We start from the raw sequence: 26200 nt of genomic DNA on the forward strand, positions 1-26200 counted from the left end.
TCTGGCAGAAGGGTGACTGGGATGCGTCCACGTGGTTTTCAGACAGAAATACCACAAGTGAAGGTGGAGAAAGCACGTGGCCAGGAGTGAGTGTGTCAGACTCTGCTGCAAAAGACAGCGGGGGCAGGCTGAGACTAGGAACGAGGCTGAATGTGAAGGCCCAGCAAGCCTTGCAGGCATCGGGCTCCAGTGATCTAATTTTCAAAGTATATAAAAGGTGCCTTTTCCTTTTATATTGATTTTATTTATTTATTTATTTATTTATTTGACAGGCAGAGTTAGACAGTAAGAGAGAGAGACAGAGAGAAAGGTCTTCCTTCCGTTGGTTCACCCCTCAAATGGCTGCTACGGCCGGCACACTGCGCCGATCCTAAGCCAGGAGCCAGGTGCTTCTCCTGGTCTCCCATGCAGGTCCAGGGCCCAAGCACTTGGGCCATCCTCCACTGCACTCCTGGGCTACAGCAGAGAGCTGGACTGGACGAGGGGCAACCGGGACTAGAACTGGCGCCTATATGGGATGCCAGTGCCACAGGTGGAGGATTAACCAAGTGAGCCACGGTGCCGACCCCTTATTTTTATTTTTTTTTAAAGATTCATTTATTCATTTGAAAGTCAGAGTTACACAGAGAAAAGAGGCATAGAGAGACAGAGGTCTTCATCCGCCGGTTCACTCCTAGTTGGCCACAACAGCCAGAGCTGTGCTGATCTGGAGCCAGGAGCCAGGAGCTTCCTCTGGATCTCCCATGCGGGTACAGGGGCCCAAGGACTTGGGCCATCTTCTACTGCTTTCCCAGGCCACGGCAGAGAGCTGGACTGGAAGTAGAGCAGCTGGTACTTGAACCGGTGCCCACATGGGATGCCAGCACTACAGGCGGTGGCTTCACCAGCTACACCACAGCACCAGACCCTTTATTTTTATTTTGCATTAAATTTTTTCTTGCAAAATATGTCACACAGTAGGATGGGGGTTGTGGCACAGTGTGTTAATTGGCTGCTTGTGGTGCCAGGATCCCACTGGAGTGCTGGTTGGATTCCCAGCTGCTCTGTTTCCCATTCTGCTCTCTGCTAATGTGCCTGAGAAAGCAGCCAAAGGTGGTCCAAGTGCTTGGGTCCTGCCACCCATGTGGGAGACCTGGAAGGAGTTTCTGACTCTTGGCTTTGGCCTGGCACTCCAGCCCCTGGCTATTACAGCCATTTGGAGAGTGAACCAGCAGATGGAAGATTGAATCTCAGCCTCTCTGTCTGTCTCTCTCATTACCTTTCAAATAAGTAAATCTTTAAAAAACATTTCACACAGTCAGAAGAATACATACAAGTGTGAAACTCAAGGAATTTTTTTTTTTTTTTTTTTTTTTTTAAGAAAAACCACCTCTGGGCTGGCGTTGTGGCATAGCAGGTAAAGCCGCCGCCTGCAGTGCCAGCATCCCATGAGGGGTAAATAAATCTTTAACACACACACACACACACACACACACCCCTACCCCTCTGAGGTCGGGAACAGAGCCTTGCAGTGAGCCAGCAGCCCCTTGCTCCTGAGACCTCTGCATGGTTTCCTGTCTGCCTTTACCAACCATGCACCTCCAAACGTTGACCTGTCGCTGGGTTTTGAACCCATGGAATCCTGTGCTGGGGATTCATCTGTGTCTGGTCAGATTTCCTAGATTCAGCCCTGCTGTTAGGTATACCTGTTGCTCCTTCCTTTTCATGCTGTGATATTCTATTTTATGAATATTCCCAAATTACGATTAAAATACTAATTGGGGATTATAGAATTGGGCAATGCTTTATTGCATAAAATCAAGTTAAGTCTTCTGGTGGACTGAATGGAAAAGATTTCATAGACAGAAATACTGAAGCAAGTAGATACAAAAGAACAAAAAGCAGATGGGTCTTTTCAGAATTCCTTTCATTCTATGGCCAGTCAGGGAGAAAGAACAACAGAAAGAGAACTGACTGGTTTACTTCAGGTTACCTTTTCTGTGTGAGCATTAAACAGAGGCAATGTTATTATATCACTTGAAACTGTCCTGTTTAGGATGTTTGGCTGTTATCGCTCTCATCCCTGTTTATTGGAAGGTCAGATAAACAGCTTTAGTTTCACTTGGTGACCTGGAACTTAGCTGGGACTGTCAGAAATAGTGCCTTTAGTGCACATGTGCGTGCATTCTGCTGTGTCCCTAGGAGTGCGGTTGCTGGGTTGCGGTTTATCTCTCTTCAGCTGTAAAACAGTAATGCTGGGGTGGGCGTTACGGGGGCCACACTGAAGCGCTACTTGGGACTCCGGCATCCCGTGTCAGGGTGCCTGGGTTTGAATCCTGCCTCCTCTGCAGTCTGCCTTCCTGCTAACATGCACTCTGAAAGACTGCTCAGCTGCTTGGGTCTCTGCCACCAACATGGGGGCCCTGGATGGAGTTCCAGGCTCCAGTCTTGGCCTGGCCCAGCCCCAGCTATTGTAGCCATGTAGGGAATGAACCAGCAGATGGAGGATCTCTGTCTTCCCTCTCTCCTAGCACTGCTTTTCAAATAAATAAAACATTTTTAAAAAGCTTTATTACTTGTCTTTCCAATTTGGGTATACAATTCATCTGAATTTAATTTTTTAATATTTATTTTTGGGGCCAGCGCCATGGTGTAACGGGTATGCTGGCATCCCATATCGACGCTGGTTTGAGTCCTAACTGATGCACTTCTGATCCAGCTCCCTGATAAATCATGTGCCTGGGGAAGCAGTGGAAGATGGCCCAAGTGCTTGGGCCTCTGCTGCACCCGCGTGAAGACCCGGGAGAAGCTTCTGGCTCCTGGGTTTGGATCTGCTCAGCTCTGGGCATTGCAACTATTTGGGGAGTAAAGCAGCAGATGGAATATCTCTCTCCGTCTCTCCCTCTCTTTCTCTCTGTAACTCTGCCTCAGATATGGGATACAGGCGTCCCAAGCAGCAGCTTAATCCCGCTGTGCCACAGCGCCTGCCCTGGAGTTGATTTTTATGTGCGGTAATTCTTAATTTGGTAGGGCGCCTCTGCCTTCATGATTTTTTCAAAATATGTTTTGTCGAGATTTTCTGGCTGTCCTCAGCAGAGTTGATTGGTCTGAATTACCTAGTTTATATTCCCAGAAGTAGAAACCTCTTTAAAGTTTTAGTTTCACTTTGACTTAAAAATGCTCTTCTTTTTCTCAAGGACCCTTATTGATTATACTAAAAAAAAAAAAAAGAAGAAGAAGAAAAGAAATGAAAAAGGTCTAAAAAGCTACACAGATTTGTGCCTGTTTCTTTATATATTTTTATTTTAGAGACCAACAAGAAGCTTCTTTTTCTTCCGTGCTTCTTTCAGCTGTAAAATACTTAAGATGGCTTCAGGCTTGCTGAGCAGCGTGAGCGTGGTCATATTGTGTGCAGGATAATTTCAGAACATTCATCACAGGGAAAATTCAAGGAAGCATGTACTAGCAAACATTGCCTTTTGTTAATACAGCAGTTTCACTGTGCTCCTGGCCACCCTCTTTTCTCTGTTTATCCGTAAATTTAAACCTCTTTTTTGGTCAGAGGTGGACTGTATGCAAACTCCATCCAGAGGGCTTTTAATTTTCCAGTGCCATGAAATATGAAGAAAATGTTTTCAGTTTATGGCAACAGGATCCGTGACACACGATGCTCCAGGGACTGTTTTTACAGAACAGCAAACTCACACGACTGCCGGCATGGAAAAGCTGGCTACGTGGCTGTTTCTCTACTTGTCTTTGAAGACAGCCCGATCAGGAACTGTCTGCAGCTTCGAGGCTGCAGCGGGTGGGGGGTGATTTTGCAGTTAGCAAACAGCCAGGCAGCTTCTGGTAAGCCGTTTCAGCTCCTCCAGGGGAGACGCGGTGGAGGCGCCATGCGGGAAAACCTGCCGTGGCCTCCAGGGAACGTTGCCCAGGGCAGTGGAGCCTCCCTGGAGGCACGTGAGGTGCTGCACCCCAGCACAGGCGCCCTGCGCAGCTGTCGCACAACCCTGCCTTGCCGACCAGCTCTGCCTCTGAGATTCACAAGGGAAGTGTAGGGAGAAAGCAATGGCATCCTTGAAAATCAGGGCTCCACAGCCACAAACTTTCCAGCCCAGCCCTTCCTTGGACTACTTTATTTTCTGAATGAGGGGTTCCCAAAGTGTGGTGCAAGGCTCACCCTTCCTTCATCCAAGACCCTTTCAGGTGGTCTTGGAGGGTCACAATTTTATACTAAAATGCTGTAAGCCTTTTTTAACTGATTCTCTCACGAGTGCATGGTAGAATCTTCCAGAGGCTATATGACGTGCAGCACTGAAAGAGATTTGAGTGCAGACGCAGACTTAGATATTTGCCATGGGGCAAGCATTGTGGCATAGCGGATAAAACTGCCACCTGCAGTGCTGGCATCCCGTATGGGGACTGGTTCAAGTCCCAGCTGCTCTACTTACAACCCAGCTTCCTGCTAGTGGCCTGGGAAAGCAGCAGAGGATGTTCCAAGTGCTTGGGCCCCTGCACCCACGTGGGAGATGCAGAAGAAGCTCCTGGCTCCTGGCTTCGGATCAGCCCAGCTCCAGCCGTGTAGCCATTTGGAGATTGAACCAGTGGATAGAAGATCTCTCTCTCTCTCTGTCTCTGTTTTTCTTTTTAATCTTGCCTTTCAAATAAATAAATAAATCTTAAAAAAAAAAAAAAGAGGTGCCAAAATGCACAACAGTGACACTTTTCTCAAATTAAAAAAAAAATATATTTGAGAGGCCAAGAAGCAGAAAGACAGAGAGAGAGATCTCCTACCTGCTTGTTTCCTCCAGGAAAGCCTGCAGCTGGGCTGACTGGAAGCCTGCAGCCAGGACTCAATCCAGGGCTTCCACGCAGGGTGGGGTTGGGGGTGGAGACTCAGCTGCCCGAGTCATCACCAGTGCTTCCCAGGGTCTTTATTAGCAGAAAACTGGAGTAAGGAGCCAGAACCCAAAGCTAGGGACTCTGGTGTTGACTGCAGGCGTCCTAACAGGTATCTTAAAAAAAAAAAAAAAGAAAGAAAAAAAAAAGATTTATTTATTTATTTGAAAGTCAGAGTTAGAGAGAGAGAGAGAGATCTTCCATCCGCTGGTTCACTCCCCAATTTGGCTGCAATGGCCAGAGCTGCATTGATCTGAAGCCAGGATCCAGGAGCTTCTTCCAGGTCTCCCACATGGGTGCAGGGGCCCAAGGACTTGGGCCATCTTCTACTGCTATCCCAGGCCATAGCAGAGAGCTGGATTGGAAGAAGAGCAGCCAGGACTCGAACCAGTGCCTGTCCATATGTGATGCTGGCATGGCAGGTGGCAGCTTTACCCACTACACTGGCCCCTAACAGGCTTCTTCACCACGAAGATAAATGCCTATCCCTAGATTTTTAGTCATTTCAAAATGATTCATTTTAAATTAAATATTTTGATAACTCAATGTAGATATTTTAAATTAATAAAGGCTTTAGCTGTTTCATAGTTTTCATTTTTTAAAAAGATTTATTTATTTATTTGAAAGGCAGATTTACTGAGAGGCAGAGGCAGAGAGAGGGAGAGAGAAAGGTCTTCCATCTACTGGTTCACTTCCCAAATGGTGCAACTGCTGGAGCTGGGCTGATCTGAAGCCAGGAGCCAGGAGCTTCTTCCAGGTCTGCAACATGAGTGCATAGGCCCAAGGACTTGGGCCATCTTCTACTGCTTTCCTGGGCCATAGCAGAGAGCTGAATGGGAAGTGGAGCAGCCAGGACTCGAACCGGCACCCATATGGAATGCCGGCACTGCAGGTGGTGGCTTTACCTGCTCTGCCACAGCGTGGGCCCCCATAGTTTTCATTATTGCTATGAGGTTCATTGTAGCCAACATAAACAAAGCTCCTTGGTCCTCCATATTTTTTCATTATGGAGATAAATGTATTAGAAAATCTCTGCTTTAAATTCTGTCAGTTCCATTGGAATCCTGGTATCCCTCTGAGGGCAGTACAGGGGAACTGGCCGTCCTTCCCCCTGCCCTTCCCACAAGCTCGGTGCCACCTGTAGTGAGCCCTCTCCTCAGCTCGCTGCCAGGACCCAAAGACGGGAATCTTTTTTTTTTTTTTTTTTTAAGATTTTATTTATTTGAAAGCATAGCGGGGGAGAGAGACAGAGAGAGAGAAAGAGAGATCTTCCATCTGCTAGTTCAATTCCCCAAAAGGCAGCACTGCTCCGGGCTGGGCCAGGCGAAGCCAGGAGCCAGGAGCTGTGTCCAGGCCTCCTGTATGAGTGGCAGGGCCCCAAGCACTTGGACCATCAGCCTGCAGGGAGCTGGGTTGCAAGCAGAGCAGCTGCCTCTCAGACCCACACTCCTATATGGTGGGATGTTGGTGCTGCAGGTGGTGGCTTAAAACCTGCTGCACCCCAACATGAGCCCCAGGGATCAGATCTGAAGTCGGAGTATTTTGAGACTTCCAAGGTGTATGGTACTAGGTACAGAATAAGCAGTTGTTAGTGATAAGCAGTGTACCTTTAAAAACCTGTCAGCCATCTGAGAGCACATTGGACCCAACAAGACGCAGGGCCTCCGGGACAAACACTGGGGATGTGGCCATCTGAGAGGGCCAGCCAGGGCCAGCCAGCACCGAACTCTCACTGCCCAGTTCTCCCCGACCGACGCCAGGTGCAGTGAGGTGTTTCATCTTAGCCATCTGGAGCAACCTTGACTGATACTTTGTTCTTTTTATATGTGTTCCTTATTTATCCATTCCTAGAACAGTGGTCCTTAATCAGTAGCCTTCCCTGTCTCGGAAGGTGCTTTTTGCTGATGTTTTATAGAAGGCAACCTCGGTTCAGGGGTTGAGGCACAGTGGCTTAAGCATCCCATCTAAGAGTGCCTGGTGGAGCCCCAGCTCTCCTCAGTCGCATCCAGCTCTGATGGCCCGGGCACCTGGGTTCTTATTCTCCCCACCATCCTCTATTTTGTCATGTAGTATTTCAGACAAATACAGCTATTTTTATCTTTAGGGATTTTTTTAAAAAAATTGAGGGGCCGGCACTGTGGCACAGCGGGTTAAAGCCCTGGCCTTCACAGCTGGTATCCGTATGGGGCCAGTTCATGTCCTGGCTGCTCTACTTCTGATCCAGCTCTCTGCTAATGGCCTGGGAAAGCAGTGGAGGATGGCCCAAGTGCTTGGGCCCCTGCACCGGCATGGGAGATCCAGAAGAAGCTCCTGGCTTCTGGTCAGCTCAGCTCTGGCCGTTGTGGCCAGTTGGGGAGTGAACCAGTGGATGGAAGCCCCCAGCCCCTTTCTCTCTCTTTCTGTCTCTACCTTTCTCTGTAACTCTTTCAAATAAATAAAATAAATGTTTTTTAAAAATTATTTACTTGAAAGCCAGTTACAGAGAGAAAGAGAGACAGCAGGAGAGAGAGAGAGAGATCTTCCATCTGCTGGTTCACTCCCCAAATGGCTTCAACAGTCAGGGCTGGGCCAGCCCAAAGCCAGGAGCCCAGAATCCCGCCCAGGTCTCCCATGTGGGCCCAGGCATTTTAATCAGGCTCAGCTGTTTCCCAGACACACGAGCAGGGAGCTGGATGCTGGCATTTCAGGCGGCAGCATAACCCTCTACGCTCCAGTGCTAGCCCCTCAAACAAAAAAAGTAGCCTCCAACGATTGAGAAATGTATCCCACTTTCCCAAAGCTCGCTTTCCTGGACCCATTGGTGTGTGTTCACTGTGTGATACGTGAACTCTGACTAGAGTTGTGTCACTTTGGGATACTTCCCCCAAGACTTAGTGAAAGTCGTCGGCTTGTGTCACCTGGGTCTAGGACTCATTCTACCTTGAATAAACTTTATACAGATCCTATTTGTCTCCACTGATAAACCGTAATAGTCGTCTGGGAGATGGGCGTTTCGCCCCGTGGCTGAGATGCCCATGTGCAGTGTTGGGGTGCCTGAGCTCAACTCCTTGCTCCAGTCCCCATTCCAGCTTCCTGCTGGCGGCAGGTGATGGCTCAAGTCATGGCGTTCCTGCCACCCACATGGGAGACCTGTGCTGAATTCCTGGCTCCCAGCTTTAACTTGGCCCAGCCTTGGCTGTTGTGTGCATTTAGGGAGGGAACCAATGGAGGGGATCTCTCTCTCTCTCTGTCTCTCAAATAAATAAAAATTTTAAGAAAGTCATTTGATGTTTTTTAAAACTACATACAATTAATATATATATACAATTGGTTACAAAAACTGAGCATAATATATTTCTTTTTATTTTTAATTGTAAATTGATATAATTGTATATATTTATGGGTGCAAAGTGATTTTATGATTTATGAATACCATCTGAAATAATGATACCAGCTAATGAACATATCCATCATCTCTGCTCTGTTTAATTCTTATGTGACCAACAGTTGCAGTTAAATCTGGCCGCAGGCCTTGCTCTGAAAACTTGAGGAGCTAAGTGGTCTGTGCTAAGTAAGCATTGGTGAGAGCCAGCTGTTCTGAGCTGCCCTTGCAGCAGCCGCTTTTTTTTTTTTTTTTTAAGATTTATTTATTTTATTTCGAAGTCGAGTTACACAGAGAGAAGGAGAGACAGAGAGAGAGAGAGAGAGGTCTTCCATCCACTGGCTCACTCCCCAATTGGCTGCAAGGGCTGGGGCTATGCTAATTGGAAGCCAGGAGCCAGTTTCCTCTGGGTCTCCCATGTGGGTGCAGGGGCCCAAGCACTTGGGCCATCTTCCACTGCTTTCCCAGGCCACAGCAGAGAGCTGGATTGGAAGTGGAGTAGCTGGGACTTGAACCGGCGCCCATATGGGATGCTGGCACTGCAGGTGGCGGCTTTACCTTCTACACCACAGTGGTAGCCCCCAAAGAAAGGTTAAAGCAGGAATGCCCCAATGATGCCCACTGTATCTGACAACTGGAATTGATGTGGACAGAATTCAGATCACAGGGATTGATAAGTGAATAAGAGAGAAGGATGTCGAGACACAGCTGCCTTTTCAAGAAGCCGGACTAGGAGAGGAAAGAGAAGAGGAAAAGCACAAAAGCTAGAGCCGATTTGGGGGCTAAATGGGTTGTTTCCAGGAATGGACAGACTTGAACATTGCTGCAGAATTTTCCAAGTGTTGTGCTTATGCGGGAGTGGCCTGAAACTGCAAAAGTCATGTGTGCAAATCTTGCAGCCGTGGACATTCTCTCCTGTACCAGTGCTTGCTTGTTGAGACATGTCTCTCCTGTGCTCCGTTAGCGTGTGTGTGTGTGTGTGTGTGTGTGTGTGTGTGATTTAAGTGTATTTATTTTATTCGAAAAGCAGAGGGTGCCTGCAACAGCAAGGGCTGAGCCAAGGTGAAGCCAGGAGCCAAGAGCTCTATCTGGGTTTCCCATGTGGATAACAGGGCCCTCAGTACTGGAGCCATCAGCGGCTGCTTCCCAGGGTGTGCATTCGCAGGGAGCTGGATCGGAAGTGGAAGTGAGATTCAGCCTCAGACACTCTGATGTAGGATTTGGGCATCCCAGTTGGTGACTTCTCCCACTGCACTGCAGCATCCACAGCCTCCCTAGGCGTTTGATATTATTTGTGCCTCTTCATGAACTTGGTGCTCTTTTTTTTTCTCCCCAGAAATCTTTTATTTAATTAATACAAACTTCATACAGTTCATAATTACAACTTTAGGAACTTGGTGGTCTATTTTCATTTAACTTTATACACATATGATTAACTCTATGTTAAGTAAAGAGTTCTGGGGCTGATGCTGTGGTATAGTGGGTAAAGCTGCCGCCTGCAGTGCTGGTATCCCATATGGATGCTAGTTTGAGACCTGGCTGCTCCACTTCCGATCCAGCTCTCTGCTATGGCCTGGGAAAGCAGTAGAAGATGGCCCAAATCCTTGGTCCCCTACACCTGTGTGGGAGACCCAGAAGAAGCTCCTGGCTTCAGATTGGCACAACTCTGGCCGTTGTGGCCAACTGGGGAGTGAACCAGCAGATGGAAGACCTCTCTCTCTCTCTTTCTCTCTCTGCATCTCCTTCTCTCTGTGTGTAACTCTGACTTTCAGATAAATAAATAATTTTTTTTAAAGTTCAACAAATAGTATTTTAAAAATGTTCCTCAACAGTCGAGACAAGAGCTGTTCAAGTCATTGCTTCTTAAAGTGTCAGTTTCAGTTCTACAGATTGGGTTTTAGGTGCTCTGTTAGTTATCACAGGTCAGGGAGAACACGTGGTATTTGTCCCTTTGGGATTGGCTTATTTCACTAAGAATGATGTTTTCCAGTTTCATCCATTTTGTTGCAGATGACCAGATTTTGTAGTTTTTTGTTTTCTACCACTGTGTAGTATTCCATGGTGTACATATCCCATTTCTTTATCCAGTCTTCGATTGATGGGCACTTGGGTTGATTATGAGCTACAACAAACATGGGGGTACAGATAACTCTTTCATATGCTGATTTCATTTCCGTGGGGTAACTTCCCAGGAGTGGGAGGGCTGGGTCATATGGTAGGTCTGTGTTCAGATTTCTGAGGTATCTCCATACTGTCTTCCATAGTGGCTTTAGAACTGCCCCTCTCACAGAGCTGAACAGGTGGTGCCCTCCTGTCTACCGCCAGGTGCCCTCCTGGGAAGCCCTTCTGGGTGCCCTTGGTGCTGCTCTGTTCACCTCATCTCTCCTCTTTCACTTCAGATGTCTCTTGTGGATGTCTTTCTGGAAGTTAGACCAGTTGTCAGTGACGGAGGCAGTCAAGGTGTTGGTTTTTTTTTTTTTTTTTTTTTTGGATTATTTATGACTCAGGTTTATAGCATCTTTTTTTTAAAAATTTTTAAAAATTTATTTGAGTTACGGAGAGAGGTGGAGAAAGAGAGAGAGAGGGAGGGAGGGAGGGAGGGAAGGAGACAGAGAGAGAGAGATCTTGTAGCTGCTGGTTCAGTCCTCAAATGGCTATAATGGCTGGAGCTGGGCCAATCTGAAGTCAGGATCCAGGAACTTCTTCTGGGTCTCCCACGTGGATGCAGGGGCCCAAGCACTTGGGCCGTCTTCCACTGCTTTCCCATGCCATCAGCAGGGAGCTGGATCAGAAGTAGAGTAGCCAGGACTCGAACCAGCACCCATATAGGATGCCAGCACTGCAGGTGAAGGCTTACCCTATGCCACAGTGCTGGCTCCAATAAATAAATCTTAAAAAAAAAAAAAGAAAAAGATGGTACCTGGAACACTTCCCAATTTTCCCAGCAGTCTGCCCTCTGCATCAGTGCCTTTTCCTCTCAGTGAGTGCCAAAAACATTTTATTTTCCCTGAAGATTTATTCATTTTACTGAAGGAGAGAGAGAGAGACCGCAAGTGGGCAAGAGAGCTTCCATCCACTGGTTCACTCCCCAAATGGCCGCAGCAGCCAGGGTTGGGCCAGGCTGAAGTCAGGAGCCCGGAGCTCCATCCCGGAGTACAGGCAAGTGCACTTGCCTTCTGCAGAGGATCTTGCTGTTCCCGGCTAGAGGGGCAGCTGCAACCTCGGAGGTTGGATGGTAGCTGCTCTGCTGCCTCTGGGGTTGTCTTGCTACAAGCCTGTGGCTCACTGTGATTTTCCTCTCTTTTCAGGGTTTTGGCTTGTTTTTGCACTGAATGTAACCTAGACTCATCTTCACTGGCTTGTGTTGGCCTGGGATACTGTCAAAGGTAAATCTTTAACATTTATATCCACCTGGTGTCGGCAGTGACATAGGAACGTCTCTGTGTTGAAGAGAAGAAAAGCGTGTGCTGACGCGGCTGCCCCAGAGTTCTTAGGGAAGGGTGCTCCAAGCCCGGCACGTCGGTGCTGTGCACTGCCACCATGGTTGGTCTCTTTAGAAAGTACTGGCATTTGGATTGATGCTGACGTTTGGTGCCTTGTACTACAAAGCGAGAACTCAGTTGTTGGATCAGCAGTTCTAAGTTTATGTAGGCTTGTTCCTAGCTTCTCTGCCTATAGCCTCACCCTGCTCCAGCCTGTAGTCCTTGTGACTGCCACAGCAAGCAAGCTTCGTACGTGAGAGATGTGGTCATGTCACGCCTTTCCTTAAAGGGCTCTCATGGCCCCTACCTGCTACAGATGTTATCCTATAAACCATTGAAAACCTGATTCCAATCTTTTTAAAATTTACTTATTTATTTGAAAAGCAGTGAGAGAGAGAGCGAGCTTGTATCCTCCCATTGGTTTGCCCCCCAAAATGGCCACAACAGTCTAATCTGAACCATGCGGAAGCCAGGAGTGTAATATTCCATCTGGGTCTCTGGTGTCGGTAGAGGGTCCCAAATACTTGGGACGTCTTTCACTGCCTCCCCAGGTGCACTAGCGGGGAGCTGGATCAGAAGCAGAGCAGCTAGAGCGTGAACCAGCTCTCTGATGCGGGATGCTGGTGTTGAGGTGGCAGTCGCTCAGTGCACTGTGACACAACACCCGGCCTCCTGGCTGCTGCTTTAGTGCCACTCCCTGGCTTAAGAAGGTCTCATGGACCCTGCTTGCTACAGTTGTTGTCCTGTAAACCACTGAAAACCTGATTCCAATCCGTTTCTGGCTGCTGCTGCTGCTGCTGCTGCTGCTTTTTAAAGATTTATTTATTTTTTTGAAAAGCAGTGATGTGTAGATCTTCCCAGATGGTTTTCTGTGCCCTAGCTAGAGTTTTTTCATGGCCCATGCCTTGGTTGATGCTTTCCTCTTTGCTTAGGATTTGGAAGAAAGGGAAAGAACGCAGCTTCCTTTTTGTATCTTTCCTATTGGCCTCTTCTCCCAGGCTCCCTTGACAGGATTTCCTTGTCATCTGAGTTCTGATAGCACCTGTTGTTACTGCGCTAGTAAATTATTCATTATCCTACATTAGCGCTATTTGTATCTGTCTCCTTTACTAGTCCATAAGCCCTTGGAGACTTCTTGGAAAGGAACTAACTTATTTTTAATGCCTATTGGTTGCTCCTGGACACTTTGCTAGGAGCTGTACATACATTATTTAACTTAATCCTTGTCACACCTCTTCCTGCTCAGTTTTATGGCTAGAAATGCCAAGGATTAGAAAGTTAAGTAACTTGCCCGAGATTACCAAGCCACACTCCATTGCAGGAGTGATTCTGCCCCCTCGAAACCAGAGCTCCTTCCATTACACCACACTGGCCCAGCACCATCTGGTCTGAGGTGGTGACTCAGGAAATGTTTACTGAATTGATGTTTACTGCATTTTAAATAAAAAGCATTCAGTCAATTAAGTCATTCTTACATAGAAACTTACTGAATATGAAATGCCAGGATCATGATTTAAGTAAACTGAATACAGAGATTAACAAGAGAACAATATCGGTGTCAAAGATTTGACAGTCCGATTGCTATTACATAGAGGCATCTTTGAGAGCAAATATATCCAATACAGTTCCATAGTAGAGTTCACACACAGCCCACTGCGGGTGCTGAAGGAGGACCTGTCACTCTGCCTAGAGACGGATCAGGAAATACTTCATAAACGCTGAATCCTGAGTGATGAGTAGGGTGTTCCTTGGCAGCTCCAGGGGAGGGAAAAGCAGACAGAGTGGTGCAGATACAGCCGCGGGGACCTGAAACAGTCTGGCGTGTTGGTGACGCGGCAAGGGTTTCTGTGGGACCGGAGCACAGAGAGCAGAGAGACGTTAGCAGATGAGGCCGGACAGGCTGAGTGAGACCTGCGTCCAGGAGGGCTTCCAAAATACTGAGGTGTTTGCTGGTAGAGAAGACCTTACAGGGAATCTGCATGGCTTTACCCCGTGTGGTCCTTCCTGTGTGTGCTGAGCACGGTGCCATCACTCGCACAGAGAACTCACTGGTGCCAGCCCCGAGGTGGATGATGTGCTGTGGCAGAGAGCAGACTGCAGGCCGTCACCGCACCTGCCGGCAGCTCTGGTGCCGTTGTTCACCCCTCTGATGATGCTGACTTGATGTTTTCAGGACTCTGAGCGCCCACACCTCAGACCCCCTGCCACTCCCTAGCTGGACTGCTGCTCATCATACACTTCTTTTTTTTTTTTTTTTTTTTTTTTTTTTTTTTTGACAGGCAGAGTGGACAGTGAGAGAGAGAGACAGAGAAAGGTCTTCCTTTGCCGTTGGTTCACCCTCCAATGGTCGCCGCGGCCGGCGCACCACACTGATCCGAAGCCAGGAGCCAGGTGCTTCTCCTGGTCTCCCATGAGGTGCAGGGCCCAAGCACTTGGGCCATCCTCCACTGCACTCCCTGGCCACAGCAGAGAGCTGGCCTGGAAGAGGGGCAACCGGGACAGAATCCGGCGCCCCGACCGGGACTAGAACCCGGTGTGCCGGCGCCGCAAGGCGGAGGATTAGCCTACCGAGCCACAGTGCCGGCCTATACACTTCTTTTTTTCTTAAAGATTTATTGATTTATTTGAAAGTCAGAGTTACACAGAGAGAGGAGAGGGAGGGAGGGAGGGAGGGAGAGAGAGAGAGAGAGGTCTTCTTTCCGCTGGTTCATTCCCCAGTTGGCTGCAATGGCCAGAGCTGCACGGATCCAAAGCCAGGAGCCAGGAGCTTCTTCTGGGTCTCCCATGCGGGTGCAGAGACCCAAGGACTTGGGCCATCTTCTACTGCTTTCCCAGGCCACAGCAGAGAGCTGGATCGGAAGTGGAGCAGCCAGGACTCAGACCGGTGCCCATATGGGATGCTGCTCCATTTCCGATCCGGCTCCCTGTTAATGCACCTGGGAAAGCAGTGGAAGGTGGCCTGAGTGCTTGGATCCCTGCACCCCATGAGGGAGCCTGGGGTGGAGTTGCAGGCTCCTGGCTTCAGCCTGGTCCCGCCCCAGCCATTGCAGCTGTTTTGGGAGTGAACCAGCAGATGGAAGATTTCTCTCTCTCTAACTCTGCCTTTTAAATAAATAAATAAATCTTTTAAGAAAGCAAAATTATGATAACAAGATTATTGGGGAAATAAGACTGATAAAGCTGAACTTAATTCTGAGGGAAGACAGGTATGTAAGTAGGGACCCAGGGGGTTGCAATGAATACTATTATCTACCCCTCCCAAGTTCTGAACCAATAGAGGGATAGGGGAGAGGAGTTACGTAGATAGAGATCAAAATGTCACTTTTTATTACCAATAAAGTTGACATAGGAAAAATGGCTTCTCTCTGAGGGCCAGTTGGCACTTTAATTCCAGACTCCAGGACTTAGCAGGTTTGTTCACCCAGCAGCACTGATCTGGAGTAAATCCAACTAGAAGAGGGAAGATACAGGGAAGAACAGGCAACCTGACGGAAGAGGTAGGGAAAGGGGCCAGGCAGTGCGAGTCTGGTTCCTTCTTCCAGACTCACTCATCAGCTGAGTCACTTCTCCCCCGATGGCATGGATCAGGGATGTGGTCAGGGCAAGAGTCATAAAAGCTTGATACTGTCCCATGTGGAGCACGGCATCAGGAGTCAGCGAAGGTTTTACTCTGCTGACTTTCCCCAGCTCTGTCTTTGAGTGCATTGGTCTTTTTTTTTTTAAATGAAGATTTTTTTTTTTCTTTTTAAAGATTTATTTATTTATTCATTTGAAAGTCAGAGTTACACAAAGAGAGGAGAGGCGGAGAGAGAGAGACAGAGACACAGAGAGAGAGAGAGAGAGAGAGAGAGGTCTTCCATCCGATGGTTCACTCCCCAATTGGCTGCAACGGCTGGAGCTGAGCTGATCTGAAGCCAAGGGCCAGGAGCTTCTTCCGGGTCTCCCACATGGGTGCAGGGGCCCAAGGACTTGGGCCATCCTCCACTGCTTTCCTAGGCCATAGCAGAGAGCTGGATTGGAAGTAGAGCAGCTGGGTCTTGAACCAGCGTCCATATGGGATGCCGGCGCTTCAGGCCAGGACGTTAACCCGCTGTGCCACAGCACCGGCCCCTAAAGATTTATTTTATTTATTTGGAATATAGAGTTACAGAGAGAGGTAGAGCCAGAGAGAAACAGAGAGGTCGTCCATCCAGTGGTTCACTCCCCAGATAACCACAAAGTCCAGAGCTGAGCTGATCCAAAGCCAGGAGCCAGGAGCTTCTTCCAGGTCTCTCACACGGGTGCAGGGACCCAAGGACTTGGGCCATCTTCTACTGCTTTCCCAGGCCATAGCAGAGAGCTGGATCAGAAGTGGACTTGAACCAGCGCCCACAGGGGATGCTGGTGCCGCAGTCTGGGGCTTTACCCTTCTGTACCACAGCGCCGGCCCAAGTGCATTGGTGCATTGGTCTTTTTTTTTTTTTTTTTTACAGGCAGAGTGGACAGTGAGAGGGAGAGAGAGACAGAGAGAAAGGTCTTCCTTTGCCGTTGGTTCACTCTCTAATGGCCGCCGCGGCCGGCGCGCTGCGGCCGGTGCACCGCGCTGATCCGATGGCAGGAGCCAGGAGCCAGGTGCTTTTCCTGGTCTCCCATGGGGTGCAGGGCCCAAGCACCTGGGCCATCCTCCACTGCACTCCCGGGCCACAGCAGAGAGCTGGCCTGGAAGAGGGGCAACCGGGACAGAATCCGGTGCCCTGACCGGGACTAGAACCCGGTGTGCCGGCGCCGCTAGGTGGAGGATTAGCCTAGTGAGCCGCGGCGCCGGCATGGTGCATTGGTCTTAATCAGTAAGCCTGGGTCAGCCTGGGCACACCTAGTTCTCTTCTCCTTTCCATCTATCTGTCTTTCCTTCTGTCGGTCCTTCCTTCCATCCATCTTACATCTTTCCATCAGAAGCCTCTTCATTTCCATTTTGCTTTTGAATCGCCCATATGAACCCAGATTTTGTGATGCGTGTGCTGTTTGAAAGTCACTGCTTTACAGCTTATATGCAGCAGATAATCAGTCTACTTTTTTGCTGGCTAAAGGGCCTGTGTGAAGAAAGTCTGTCTTCAAAGTCTAATCTTTGCCTCAGCCCTGCCTGCTTAGGAAGAGCTATGCTGGCATAGTTCAAGGTCAAGCGCAGGTCTCCATGTGCCGAAGCCAACAGGCCCGGTTCCCTGTTTCCTTTGTGGAAGTCTGCACAGTGGTGTTTGCTTGGAGGCCGGAGTAGCCAGTGCACACCTAGGCCACCTAAGCAGCTGACGACGTTCCCCTGAGCTTTCAGTTCTGCCACCCATGGCCACGCCCACTGTGGCTCATTTCTTGGTGAGGCCTGTGAGGCCCCCAAAGCTTTGTGAAGGTTTCTGTGCCTGGCGCTCCCAGCCTGGTCTCTATAGTAACAGCCATTTACCTGTGGCAAAGTTGCCATAACTACGTTCACCACTAGGGTCAAAATACTGTGTGGCTGTGGCTTATAAACCACTAATGCAGCCTCAGGAGCTGAAAACTGGTGCACAACTCGTGTGGCCTAATGTAAACTTCTCCTAGAAAACACTCTGGCCGTCCACAGCCCAGGCCCTGGCCCCAGAAAAAGCCTCAGAAATCCCACATGTGATTTATTACTCCCTGGAATATTGCATCATCTCTGCTTGTCACGGTTCCAGTTCCATCACCAGACATCAGGGTCTCTGAGACCCAGTAAATAACACTGTTCTTCCCTTGAGTGAGTTGTATTCCAACTGAGAGATAGGTGAAAGAGGAGGTTCGGGAGGCCCACCCCTGCCTCTGTTGCTATTGAGCTGTTTTGGAGAGCGTGACTTCATCTGCAGGCAAGTGAACTTGTTGACACGGAACCCGGAACCCAGCGGATGGATGTGGTCGCGGCCGGCTGGGAGCGTCCTGCGTGTGTGGGGGCTGGAGCCAGGAGCACTGTTGTGCTCCCTGGGGCAGCTGGCTTCCAGAGAAAGCGGGAGAAGGGGCTGAGCTCCGCCTGTCTTCTCTCATGTTCCGAACCCACATTCAGCAAGATCCTGTACCTCCTCTGGCGTGGCGCGTGTGCAGGTGGAGGGGAGCCAGCAGGGAACGCTCAGGGGATGGGCAGCCGCCTTCCTCTCCCACAGCACAGCTCCAGGGCCTGGCTGAGGACAGCTGGGGAGGGAAGAATGCAGAGGAGCGGAAGATCTCTGTGAGTGGGCCGGCTACATCGCTTCCTTAGTACCTGCTCTGTGTGTCCTGAGTACCAGGTGTAGGCGTGTTATCAGCTAGTCCTCAGAACAACCATTACCCCCAAGTTTCCACAGGGAAGCTGAGACTGTCCTTTTCTCAAGGCCTGACTGACAGGTACAGCCACAGTCACTGCTCCCTGTCCCTCCCAGCCCAGCGCCTGAGTGGTTCAGGTCCTCGGTTAGTGTCCCTGAGCGATTTCTACTGTGAGCACACTGGGACGTGGAGGTCTGGGGAAGGAGAGTGATGCTTACTTGGGCCCTGGTGAATGGCCCCAGGATAGGGTAGGATCTTGTGAGGAGATGCTGGATCTTAGGAAGTGAATGTAGGGGCACGAGTCAGTCGTGGAGGTGGGAGGGCCTAGGGGATACAGAGGACAGAGGTCAGTGTTGGGGGAGGAGTCGGTGAGAGCAAACAGCTGTCGGAGAAGAGGGAGCTGATGCAGTTGGGCAAGTCACGCTGAGGAGATGTAAGAAAGATGGACCGGAGCATCCGGAAAGGACGGAGTACGCGAGCTGTAGCAGATGGAGAGGCCTGCACAGTGAGAGCAGGGACCTCGTCCTGAGTCCCCACCATGGCCCACCCTCCCTTCTTCCCGCCCTCCTGTTCCCTGCCAGGGCCTCCCCCTGGCTGAGCCCAGCCAGCAGCAAGTTGAGCATGGGACACACAAGAGGCAGCATGGATCTGGGCCAAGCAGAGAGTGAAGGGCTCCGGATCCCGGGCTGTGCCTGAGCCAGGGCCTGGGGCCGTGAATGGTGCTCTCAGCTCAGCCATGCCGATAATGCATCATCTGTGGAATGCAGCTGATTGTGGTGAAGTGGGAGAACTTGAACACATTTGGGGAGCAGTTTGCATAGCAAATCTTTCTAGACTTGTTGCCAGGTTTTTCTGGAGCTGTGAACTTCATTCTCAAGGAAAGAGCAGTTCAGTTTTTACATGAGTGTTGTTAACAGGTGGGGGGCAGATGCTGTCCCTCTTGCTGTGGGCATCCTGTGGGTCTCATAGGGAGTGGGTGGTGTTGGTCCATCTGAGAGTGAGGGATTGTAGGCTGATTGAGAGCTTCTGCTATGCTAGTGTCACATTTCACATCACACAGATACAAAGTCTTTCCCAAAAATGTCTCATTTGGTGCACATAGCAGATAACCTGATAGCCCTTCCCGCCCACCAGCAAGGAGACAGCTTCCTGGAATGACATCTTGATCTCAGCTTGAGGCTGACTGAGCAGGTCACCAGGCTGTGGTGCGTTTGTGGAGAGATGTCTACACACACCCAACAGAAACTCACCAGCTTTCTTTTGGAGCTTACAGTTTGTTGCTGTGAGACTTTTAAAGTGTTTTCCCCTGAGAGTCAAGATGAAAAAAATAAAATAAATTATATTGTCTTATGTAAAAATAAATTTAAAAAATAAAGCCTTTGTCAGACTTGTCAGTGACCATGCCTGCATTGTGATAGATTTGTGTCTGTTGATTATTCCTTGATAAATACATATTGAATGCATTAATGCATCGCATAGAGATTCAGGAGTTTTGGCACATTTTAATTCTCAGAATTTTAAACTTTTGCTTGGCTCGTTCTTGGAGGAAAAATTATGGCTTTTGCCCCATAGAGAGTCTAATCTCCTATAAAAATAAGTGGGGTGGGGCTTTAGCCTAGTGATTAAGACACCTGCATCTCATATCTGAGTACCTGGGTTTGAGACCCCACTCTAGTTCCTGAAATCCGGCTTCTTATTAATGTGGACCCTGGGAGGAGTGGTGATGTGTCAAATAATTGGGTTCCTGTTACCTGCTTGGGAAACCTGGACTGCGTGCCTGACCATTGCCCAGCTCCAGCTGTTGAGGGCATCTGGGGAGTCAGCCAGAAGACAGGAGCTCTGTCTGTCAGTCTGCCTTTCTGCCTCATGATAAATAAATTAAAAGAAATTTTTAATTAACTGGCAGTTTATTAAGCATATTTGCTTAAAGTGATGAGATTAGCCATTAAAGTGTTTCTTAACTTCAATTTAAAAAATGTTGAACATAAATTATAAAGCCAAGAAGCCCCGCAGTTCCTGTAGCCTGCCTGGTATCCAGGTGGTGCAGACTACTGCAGCACATCTTCCCAGGGCATCCATTCTGCAGGTTGACATCCCTAAGCGTTGTTGAAGATTTCCACAGTTGGGGCTGGCACTAGGGCACAGCAGGTAAAGCCACTGCCTGCAGTGCCGGCATTCCATATGGGCGCCAGTTCAAGACCCGGCTGCTCCACTTCTGATCCAGCTCCCTGCTATGGCCTGGGACAGCAGTAGAAGATGGCCCAAGTCCTTGGTGCCCCTGCACCTGTGTGGGAGACCTGGAAGAAGCTCCTGGCTCCTGGCTTCAGATCGGTGCAGCTCCGGCTGTTGTGGCCAATTGAGGAGTGAACCAGCGGATGGAAGACTTCTTTCTCTGCCTCTCCTTTTCTCTCTGTGTAACTCTGACTTTCAAATAAATAAATAAATCTTTTAAAAAAAGCCAAAAAACAAGATTTCCACAATCGCCTCTGCCAGAAGCCAAGTGAAACAGGGACAGAAATGTAGAGCTGACAGTGTCCAGTGCCGCAAGCCCTTCCTTGCTATCCTGCCGCACGGTGGGGAGTGTCCCACTGTCCAACCTCCCTCCTGCCTTCCTCAGATGTATGTGTGCATGCACATATGTGGACACATCACATACATGTCACATACGCATGCAATTGCACGTACCACACATGCACACACACATCACACGCACACAGGACTAAGCTGCTTAATGGTCTTGGTGACAGGATTTCAGTCTAAACTTTTGGAAAAAAAAGAATTTTTACCCTGAATCCTTACGTGTTCTTTTTCTTGTGTCCTAGGCGGCGGCTGTGTTTCCACCAAGCTCGTGCAGCGTCCACTGCCATGCAGACCACGGAAGGGGAGGCGCCGGGAGAGGGCAGTTCCAAGGTCAGCACGTTGCATCGTGTCCACCCGGTGGCCTGTCTGGAAGTCGACAGTGGAGCCTGGGGAGGAGCACAGTGGGAGTTTTGTGTCAGGAGAAGTTACATTGGTTTAAATTTGGACCTAAGCTAAGACCAGAAAGAGTTTTTTCTCTTCAGTATACATTTTTGTTATGCTACATGACTAATTGAAAACAGACTTTACTGTGCTACAGAGGACTTGGCGGTTCATGTCTCGAGTATTAGCACTGTACCTTTTAAGTTCTGTTAGGAGAGTTACATAGCCTTGGAAAATTAAAACAGGCTGGAAGTACAGAAAGGAAAGGCAGAAGCCTGCCCTTCATCCTGCCGTGCAGGGGTAGGCACGAGCGATTTTTAGACACTTTTCCATGGTGCATTTTTAGTTGGTCATTTGTTCGTCTGGTTTCTCATGTAAAGCTGGGGGACCTGTCTTCCACACACCCTGTGTGACCATGGCTGCCTGTGCCTCCACACCTCTGTGTCCTGCTTTTCCTTGGCTCCTCCCTGGCCTGGTTCCATGGAGCTCTTAGGATCCCCTTGCTCCCTCACTGTCCTTCTCCCCACTCGAAGTTGTCTCTGGTTCTCCCTGGGAGCTCCTGAGGGAGTCTCCTGTTTCCTGAACAGGAACCGTGGTTGCATTATCCTTTGTCCCAGATCCACCCGAAAGACCCTGTGCTGCCGCCGTTCCTCCTACCCTGGCCTGTCGTCTCTGCAGGAGCAGGAGCCCCACGTATCACGCTGAGTGGAAGAAGCCAGGCACAGACAGACACACATTGTTTGACTTCATTTAGGTGACATGTGTGGAGCAGGCTGGTGGTTTCTGAGGACTGAGGAGTGAATGGCACAGACGGCTCAGTGGCTCTGGTGTATCCGTTTAGATGATGAAAATGTTTTGGAGCCAGGTGGAGGTTTTGGGTTTCACAAAATTGTAAGCATACTAAATGACATTAATTGTCCATCTTAAAATGTTCTTTTTATGTTAGGTAAATTTCACATCAATAAGTCATTAAAATTTTGGAAAAGGAAGTAGAATGTGACCGGCTTCCTGTCACATCAGCCCTCACTGCCTGTTGGCCTGTGCCAGCACTGGATTTAGGGAGGCCACGCCCTCCTCACCTCTGCAGAACTTTCTGAGGGGGTCAGAGAAGCAACTGCTCCTGCCCAGTCACTTTCACTTCTTCGTGAGCCCCTGCAGGGCCAAGCGGAAGGACTGTGCTGTCCTGTGCTCTTGTGCTGTTCTTTCTCACCAGATCTGCTCCTTCCTCCTGAGCCAGAGCAGAGCTGTAGACGTACACCTGCCTCTCCCCGAGGCTGCGCAGAACCAGTGAGACACACACGCAGCACACACTCAGGACACTCAAGATCCACACCCCAGGCTTTCTGAAGGGTGCGTCTACCCTTCCAAAGTTCCTGGTTTATTGATCTATAACAAAATACTAGATTAAGGAAGACTGGGTTCTTGGATCCTCTGGCTAGTGCGTTTACACTGTGGGAAATTGCTTGGTAAGCCTGTAGCTAGACCAATGTAGAAGGTGTTACTGTGCCATAAGCTCAGTTTCTGCCTTCTTCTTGGGGGGAAAAGACTAGCTGTCTTGATTTTTTTTTTTAATTACTGAAGTGTCAGTTCAGAATCAACTAGACTAAGGATGAAAGACCATTCTTTTTATCCTTGGAGTAACTAGACACTTCTGTCCTCAGGAAGTCGTTTACAACTTCAGCTTCGTCAGTCCTAGTTTAGTTTGGGTTTTTGTGGCCTCCTTCTCCCTCCCCACATATTTTCTTTTGGGTTTAAACCTTACATTTGGGATGATTTCATGTTAGTGCAGAAAATTGCCATAGTACTATGACGCTGTAACATGTGGATGTCTGTTAATAGGAAGAAACCAGAAAAGATTTGTTTATGAGGGCAAATAGGGAGTTTTCTACAAACATAGTGATTGTGGGCTAAACCAAGTTTTTTCTAATCAATCTTAAGCATGTGTTATCAGGGATATAACATGAGCCAAAAAAGACAGAGTTCCTATTCTCAACGTGGTTACATTTTAGTGAGATACATAAATACATATAAGTGAAGATGATAACGAAAGGTTAGGGTAAGTATTACACAGAAGATAAAATAAAGCCCTGTCGTGTAGGGTGTCTGGGAGGGTGAACTCAGGCAGTCAAGGAGGGAGCTGGATGAGAGCAAAAGGACAGGCACCTCCTGCGTGAGAGCTGGAAGAGCCACGTTCTGGACAGAGGACAGAGGAGCAGCTGTCAGAGCTCCTGGCCTCTCCCAAGAAGTGTAGGAAACCCTGGTGGCCTCGGACGTGGGATGCTTTGGAGGCAGAGCTGCGTTGGGAACTTTTCACCTAGAGATCAAGAGAAGCTGCGGAAGAGCTGCTGTTGGCAACATCAGCTGCTGCCATGAGCCGGGGAGGCTGAGCGCTGAGAAGTGGCATCTGGCTTTGTTCTTTTGTTTTCCTGTAAAGATTTATTTTATTTGAACTGTACAGTGGCAGAAAGGACAGAGACAGAGAGATCTTCCATCTGCTGGTTCATTACCCAAAAGGCTGTGACAGGGCGAGGCCAGGCTGAAGCCGGGAGCCAGGAACTTGATGCAAGTCTCCAACATGGATTGTGGGGGCCAAGTCTTCGGGCCATCTTCTGCTGCCTTCCCAGGTGCAGAGCCACTGGAACTTGAACCCTGGTGTGGGATGCCAGAGTTGCAGGGGGAGGGCAGATACTTAACCTACTGTGCCACAGTGCCAGCCCTTTTTTAAGAATTATTAGGAGTAAACACTGTTATGTAACAGGTTAAGCTGCCACCTGCAGTGCTGGCATCCCATATGAGTGCCAGTTCAAGTCCTGGCTGCTCCACTTCCTATCCAGCTCCCTACTAAGACAGAGAGGTCTTCCATCACCGGTTTACTCCTCAAATAGTCACAAAGCCAAAGCTGGGCTGATCTGAAGCCAAGAGCTTCCTCCAGGTCTTCCACACAGGTGCAGGGGCCCAAGGAGTTGGGCCATTCTCCACTGCTTTCCCAGGCCATAGCAGAGAGCTGGACAGGAAGTGGAGCAGCCAGGACTGTAACTGGTGCCCATATGGGATGCCGGCACTGGAGGTGGCAGCTTTACCCAGTTTGCCACAGTGTCAGCCCCATAAATAAATCTTTCTTTTTTTTTAAGATTTATTTATTTTTTACTTGAGAGTCAGAATTACACATAGAGAGAAGTGGCAGAGAGAGAGAGAGGTCTTCCATCTGATGGCTCACTCCCCAATTGGCCGCAACGGTCGGAACTGCACCGATCCGAAGCCAGGGGCCAGGAGCTTCTACCAGGTCTCCCATGCCCTGCAGGGGCCCAAGGACCTAGGCCATCCTCTACTGCTATCCCAGGCCATAGCAGAGAGCTGGATTGGAAGAGGAGCAGCCGGGACTAGAACCGGTGCCTACATGGGATGCCGGTGCTTCAGGCCAGGGCATTAACCTGCTGCACCACAGCACTGGCCCCAATAAATAAATCTTTAAAAAAAAAAAAAAAAAAAAAAAAAAACCACACACACACACACACCTAGTAAAAGAGAAAGAAAACCAGAAGATATTTTGGAGAGATGAATATGTTCTACATCTGATAGGGCTGCTATATACAATTATAATCAAACACAGTTGTAGGAATTGGGGGGAGGGGATTGATTGGCACAGTGGTTCAAGACACAGCTTCCCACACCCCATATCAGAATTCCTGAGTTTGAGTCCCGGCTCTGTTTTTCATTCTGCTTCCTGCAAATGCACACTCTGGAAGGCAGCAGATGATGGCTCAGGTACCTGGGTCCTGTCCCTCCCATGGGAAGATCCAGATTAAGTTCCATGCTCCTGGCTTCAACCTGGCCCAGGCCCTGGTTGTTGAAGGCATTTGGAAAATGAACCAGCTGGTAGATTTCTTTCCCTTTCTGCCTTTCAAATAAATAAAAATTTTATAAAATATTAAAATTAAAACATAGGTACGTTTTATCTGATGAAACTGTAAGAGTGACAATTGAGTAGGAGTGGAGAGTAGGGTAGAGGAATGGGTGGAACAGAATGGCAGAGTGTTGACACCTGTTGATGCTTAGGGATAGGTTACATTGGGGTGCCTTTGTATTTGTTTTGTGTATGTTTGAAATTTTCCATTATAGGAAAGATTTTAAAAAGAACTTACTAATGGAGTTGAAGCGTGCCATTTCACTGGGGGAGGAAGAGCAGAAACCAGGGTTTATGGGTCAAAGGGAGATTAAATGGTAAAAAAGGAAGAGGGTGGCTAACATCTCCCATGCATCTTTAGAAAATTTGGAAGTAAAAGGAGATGGAGTTAGTGGAAGATTCCAAACTGCAGGACATCTGTGCACATTGAGAAGAGAGAGAAGAAACCGGGAAGGCAGAGTGTGCAAAGGGTGCGTCAGGTTTACAAACCAGAGGGAACTCTGCTTCGCTCACTTCTGTTTGGTGGTAACGCGTGTTGGGAGGAAGAAAGGAAGAAAGTGGGTTAGGCTTTCTTCATGTTGTCTGGGAGATAGAAGTCGTCGCTACTGGGGGAGTACCCAAAATGACAAGTTCAGATTTCTTATTAAGGGAAAGTTGAGGAACTGAAGTCAGAGATAAAATGTTAAGAATAGTTAATATCCTCTCTCTCTCTCTCTCTCTCTCTCAAATAGATGAAAAATAAACAAACATTTGAGAAAAGGAGGGTGGACATGTGACACAACAGGTTAAGCTGCTGCTTGGGATGCCTGTACTCATGTCGGAGTGCTGAGTGAAGTTCAGCGCCTCTGCTTCCTGTCTGGCTTCCTGCTAATACTCCTGGGAGGCAGCAGATTATGCCTTAAGTGCTTGAGTCCCTGCCACCTACTTGGGAAACGAGGATGGAGTTCCTGGCTCCTGGCTTTGGCCTGGCCCCTAGCCCTGACTATTGTGGGCATTTAGTGAGTGAACCAGTAGTGAACCATTCTTCTCTTTCCTCTCCTTGCCCCTCCCCCCCAACAGTGGAAACTAAATATGTTCTAAAAAGCATAGTTGGGGGGGGGGGGGGTCAGTGCTATGGTGCAGTGGATTAAAGCCCTGTCCTGAAGCACTGGCATCCCATTTGGGTGCCGGTTCGAAACCTGGCTGCTCCACTTCCAGTCCAGTTCCCTGCTATGTGCTATGGCCTGGGAAAGCAGAAGATGGATCAAGTTGTTGGGCCCCTGCACCTGCGTAGGAGACCCAGAAGAAGCTTCTGGCTCCTGGCTTCAGATCCGTGCAGCTCTAGCCGTTGCAGCC

At 48.8% G+C, this 26200-nt stretch overlaps 1 protein-coding gene across 5 annotated transcripts in view; it reads left to right on the plus strand.

Moving 5' to 3' along the window:
• The window catches only part of TNRC6B (trinucleotide repeat containing adaptor 6B), a 289241-nt gene that overhangs the window by 75975 nt on the left and 187066 nt on the right, over positions 1 to 26200 (plus strand). For 4 of the 5 annotated variants that reach the window (XM_051834072.3, XM_051834078.3, XM_089308957.1 and 1 more), the window contains 2 exons: positions 11548 to 11625; positions 20823 to 20910. In XM_051834072.3, the coding sequence (XP_051690032.1) occupies positions 20866 to 20910 (45 nt within the window). In that variant the 5' untranslated portion in view covers positions 11548 to 11625; positions 20823 to 20865. The remainder of the gene's footprint in view (positions 1 to 11547; positions 11626 to 20822; positions 20911 to 26200) is intronic. The other variant, XM_089308956.1, reaches the window with a different exon arrangement.

This window comes from Oryctolagus cuniculus, chromosome 11 (assembly GCF_051225735.1).
Source record: "Oryctolagus cuniculus isolate XC-2025 breed Fujian yellow rabbit chromosome 11, ASM5122573v1, whole genome shotgun sequence".
Taxonomy (NCBI): Eukaryota; Metazoa; Chordata; class Mammalia; order Lagomorpha; family Leporidae; genus Oryctolagus; species Oryctolagus cuniculus.